General features: G+C 44.2%; 1 protein-coding gene across 1 annotated transcript in view; it reads left to right on the top strand.

The window, feature by feature from the left end:
- Positions 1 to 529: 529 nt before the first annotated feature.
- Positions 530 to 5,415, top strand: part of PRRC1 (proline rich coiled-coil 1) — a 37,594-nt gene continuing 32,708 nt past the window's right edge. The window contains exons 1-2 of the mRNA XM_077768578.1: positions 530 to 624; positions 5,339 to 5,410. Coding sequence (XP_077624704.1) covers positions 5,359 to 5,410 — 52 coding nt within the window. The 5' untranslated portion in view covers positions 530 to 624; positions 5,339 to 5,358. The remainder of the gene's footprint in view (positions 625 to 5,338; positions 5,411 to 5,415) is intronic.

The raw sequence follows: 5,415 nt of genomic DNA on the forward strand, positions 1-5,415 counted from the left end.
CACTTGCTTATTTATTTAATGTACATTATTGAGCCAAAACTGTTTCAAGTACTGTTTTAAGTGACGCACATAAGGTTAAGAAATTTGATAATCTTTAAAAATAAAAAATAATTACGGGTACTGTGGTTGAGGAGAAAATAAGAGTAGCTGCTACCTTTTACCCACCCTCTATTTCTTTGTCCAGATGCAACCAACCGCTGTTATCTGGAAATCTTTGCAAACATGCAAGTCCCCTGTTTGTGAAGCCTGGTCCTGCCTGCAGCTGGGGCCTTGACTGGCCCTTCTCCATCCCGTGGGGAGCCACGGCACAGGATAAAGGGAGCTACACCTGGTAACGAAGGTGCCGTTGTCGCGTGTGAGGTGGTGGAGTGGAAAGCATGAGCGAGCTACAGAAAGAATGTTTCTGGAGGGGACTAGAGCCGGTCTCGTCTCGGGCGGCAGCAGCACCTCAGGTCGGAGGTGCTCAGACGGGTTTGACCTGAGTCTTCGGGCTCGGAGGGGGGCGGGGCCCGGCCAAGAGCGACCAGGNTCTTCGTGGTCATCTCCGAGCCTTGCCCTTAGCTCTCGGAGCTTCACGTCCCCGCGCTTTTCAACTGCCACGCAGACGCTCCTTCGGGCCCCCAGGTGAGCGTCAGCTTGGCAGTGACGCGGGTGTTTGCGGGCGGCGGGGTGAGATGCGAGCGCCAACGGGCGCAGCCCCTGCCAGGTGGGCGGGCCGGCGCCCAGGGATGGTTTGGGTCGCGTCGGAGCCTCGGTGTCGTCGAGTCCGGGCGTGGGCTGTGCGAGCGTGCTTGGCCAGGCTGGCAGTCTCCCCCGCGCTCAGCCCTGTTGGGTGCGTGTTGTGGGTCCGGTTCTGGCCCTTTGCTCCAGAGCGCGGACCCAGACTGGCGCCCCGGACCGTTTGGCTCCGCCTTTCAGAGCGCTGGCTGTCGCGCGGGACCGGCGGCAGGCGCCCGCTGACCTTAGCCCGGCCCAGCCCAGCCTGGAGACGTGGCAGAGCCTGCGGGGAGACCGCTGCCTCCAGGAACAGGATTTCGGCCGTCCCGGCCTTCTCCCAGCTCTTGGGTGCACACACTGGGCACGGCCTTGGGAAGTAGCTGGTTTTTCCTAGGTTCCCCCAGCCGGGTCGAGCCGCTCTCGAGACGGTGTGCAGTTGCATTCTGCTGTCTCTTTGTTCCTTCCCTTCCCGGGGCCGGCTTCAGGCAGGTTAGCAGGAAAGGAAAGCTCCTATCCTAGATTGGCAGAATTATATATCCATTTCTGTCATTCAAAGTAGGTACTTTGAGAGGCAACGGGTACTTTCCCGCGAAAGTGACACATTTTGACAGTCCAGGCTTTCCCCCTTTGCAGCCATTATTTCATTCATTTAACGTTCATAGAAGTTTATTTTGGCATCAGAACTGAGAATGCAAAGACAAAACTCACTTCCTGCTTTGGCACTGTTTTGTCTGTTAGTGGAGACAGTGTTTTGCACTAGTAGAATATGAATAATAATTGTTTTTGATCCTTTTGCATTCATCAAAGCTGCATTAGTCCATTTCTTTTTGTTTTTGTTTATTTCTGAGAGAGAGAGACAGCGTGAGCAGGGGAGAGTCAGAGAGAGAGGGAGATACAGAATCCGAAGACAAGTTCCAGGCTCTGAGCTGTCAGCACAGACCCCGACCCGGGGCTCGAACCCACGAACCGTGAGATCATGACCTAAGCTGCAGTCGGACGCTTAACGGACTGAGCCACCCAGGCGCCCCTCCATTTCTTTTATTGTATCCTAATAAGTAGGCATTCCCTTTTTTAACAGAAAAATCCTATAGGAAGCAAATTGGAAGAGGAGGGTCTGGCCAAAGACTGAGGGCTCAATTTTCTAAGCCATTTTTTATCAATTTCTTAAATGTTCATACATTAAGAATACTTTTTATGCTGAGACTTCTGCACTAAAACCTTTATCATTTGACATTTCACTGTGACTGCAATAGCTTTTCTTTAGTAGAAGGTTTAATGTTTATGCACACAGCATTTATCCAACATCATCATTAAGCTGTTTCTTAAATAGAGTATCTAATAAAGACTGAAAAAAATTGACGCTTTATTTTGGGTTATAGGTTGTTTTCACTGCATAGCTTATTTTGCTAACACATCCGTTAATTTTACAGATCAAGATTATCTTAAACTTGACTTCCACCAGCCAATGGAAGGATTTAGCAGCACCTGTAGGAGGAAACTGAATTACCAATAGAAAATGGGGCGATGAAAAGAGGTAGCCTTCACAGGGAGCAATAAAGTCCCCACAAGGACATTTGTGTTCAAGGTTATTGCCCTTGGGTGTATAGGTACTGAATGAAAGGATTTTACCTCCCTGATCCCTGTTCTTTCTTGATGACATAGATGTTTCTTTTACGTTCATAACCAAACTTTTTGAAAGTGTTTTGTGTTTCTGCCTCACCTTCTACTCCTTAGACTGGTTGAAACTGCCTTCTAGCCCCACTCTTTCCATGGAAACAGCTCTCACTGCGCTCATATCTTAGTTTCGGAAATACATGGAATTTTTCAAATATCATTGTTTGGCATTTCCACAGCATTTGATACCACTGCCTCTTCCCGCTGTGAAACTCTTCTTTGGCATTTGGCCACCACAGTCTCCTGGTTTTCTTCTTTTAGTTCATCTCCCACTTCTCATTAAGCTCATCTTTCTGCCAGACTATTTTTCAAGGGTTGATTGAGTTATCTTCTCTTTTCATTTGGTATTCTCCTTTTAGGTAACCTCATCCCAGTAAACATGACTTTAGAGGCTATCAGTAAACTGAAGAAATCCACACCCACACTTACTCTGAAACTGCAGACCAAGTCAGATATCTCTACTTGGGTGTTTCAAGGAGCTTAAACTCAACATGTCCAATATTAAACAGTGTGTAATGCCCCCTTCCCCAAAAAGAAGACCTCAAACACCTTGACCTCTTCCTGCATTCCTGTCTTCGTGAACGGTGTAGACATCTGTGCAGTTGTGCAAATCGTGCCTCTTCCTGTCACTACATCCATGTCCAGTCCTTGAGTCTACCTCCTGTCCTCTTCTCCTGTACTTGAGAGCCGCTTGTCTAGAGTGTTATATGAATTCTATCCTTCTTAATAGTCTTTCTGCCTTTACTCTGACTGCCCTGTGTCTCCATCTGCGTACTGTGGTCAAGGGAATGTTTTCATGTTTGGAACACAAATGTGAATTGGCAAAAGCTGGAATTACTTAGATTAGCTTTCAGCAGACCAGTAGCTAACTGTGGCACATCTATGAGATGGAATACTATTCAGCAGTTAAAAATACCCAACCAGTGACAGATCCAACAGCTTGGATGGATCTCAAGACCATTGTGCTGAGTGAAAGAAAAAGCTGATCTCAAAATATTACATGCTGTATGATTCTATTTAGGTAACATTTCATGAAATGAGAAAATGATAGTGAATAAATAGTCACTTGCCACGGCTTATGGTTAGTAGAAGGATGTGCAAGGGAGCACTGTGAGGGAGTTTCTTCAGGGTAATAGAACAGTTCTGTAACCTGCTTGTTGTGTTGGTTACATGAGTCTTTGCAGATGATGAAATTTCATAGAATTACATACACACAGACATACACCCATGTGAAAACAGGTGAAAATCCAAATAAAATCTGTAGTTACTCGTATTGCACCAGTGTTAATTTCCTGGGTTCCCCAGGTTGTCTGGTCTATTTTGCATCTTTCTGTGAATCTAAAATTTCTCAAAAAAAATTTTTTAAGGCTTATTTAGTTTTGAAAGAGAGGCAGAGAGAGAAACAGAGCATGAGTGGGAGAGGGGCAGAGAGTGAGGGAGACACAGAATCCAAAGAAGATCCAGGCTCTGAGCTGTGACCACAGAGCCTGATGCGGGGCTCGAACCCACGAACTGTGTGATCATGACCTGAGCCAAAGTTGGACGCTTAACCTATGGAGCTACCCAGGCGCCTCTAAAATTTCTTTTAAAAAGTTAAGACAGAAGACAAATATTTCATCTCCAGCTTGAGTGCTGTATGGTGCTTTTGTCTTCTTGAAAAACCCAACTCCTTGACCTGGTGTAAAGTTCACCATGGTGTGGGCTCTTGCCTGTGTCTCCAGTCTTAATTCTTCTTTTCTGTTTGGTGCACATGGGTTTTCTTGAATGTGTCTTGTCCCCTCTCCCCCCCCAGGGCTTGTTTACCTCCTCCTGGTATTTTTACTTTGTCTGGGACCTCCTCTACTTAATTCTTTTCCCTTGCTTAATTCTATACATCTTTCAGATCTCTGCTTATATGATTTCCTTTCCTCCATTTCAACTCAAAATTGTATTCCTCTCAAGGCTGTGTTCTTACCCACCGAGCACATAATTCAGTTCATTGCCCATGGGTGGTATTATTGAGTTGTCTCACACTGGACTGTACGTATCCTGTTTGTTTCTGCATATATTGTATGCACACAGGTCCCGGTACAGTGCTTGGCACTGTTGACTTTAAATATTTGTTAAATAAGTAAAAACATCAAAAGCAAATTCCGAAGTTTTATTTGGAAGTTTTGATTTTATATTTGAGACAGGCTTGAAAATTTTTCATTTTTGAGGAAATTTCATATTTTGTAGTTCATTATTATCTTAGGACCATATAACACTTTTGCTGAAGTTAGTGTTTCCAGTACATGAGACATATCACTTAGCAGTTACTATGATTTAACATGTGAACTAGAGATACTGGGAATGGAGCACATTTTGAGTTTATTTTCATGTTAACAGAAATAGCCCACATATAATACTTTATGGGGAGAGAAGTAATATTAATAATACTTAATAATAGGGGCACCTGGGTGGCTTAGTCATTAAGTGTCTGACTCTCGATTTCGGCTCAGGTCATGATCTCAGGGCTGTGAGAGCGAGCCCTGTGTCGGGCTCCACGCTAGGTGTGGAGCCTGCTTAAGTTTCTCTCCCCTCCCTCTTCAAAATACTTAGTAATACTTAATGACTAATGATTCATTTTTACTTTAAATGTAACAGTAACTGGAATCTAGATATCAATCTTATATACATTCATGTGAGAAAATTATATTGGTAATTTACTATTTGAAGTTTATGGATAATTAGTTAACTTCAAATTATTTCCTAGTTACCAAATATGTGTATGGGATATCTCATATGTGCATATTAAACATAGTCACAGACTATTTTCCTAGGAATTTGGACAGATCCTTTATGTAGAAGTAAATGGCATTATAAATAGCAAAGACAGATCTCTGTCTCTTGATTATTTTCTATAATCATTCTCTAGAAATACACATGATTACTGTGCAGTATTTATTACATTTTTATACCTTTGCAGTAAACTGTAACTGAAGAAAAATGATGGAAGAGAGTGGAATAGAGACCACCCCGCCGGGGACCCCTCCGCCACATCCT

Source organism: Crocuta crocuta, unplaced genomic scaffold (assembly GCF_008692635.1).
Source record: "Crocuta crocuta isolate KB4526 unplaced genomic scaffold, BGI_CrCroc_1.0 scaffold64, whole genome shotgun sequence".
Taxonomy (NCBI): Eukaryota; Metazoa; Chordata; class Mammalia; order Carnivora; family Hyaenidae; genus Crocuta; species Crocuta crocuta.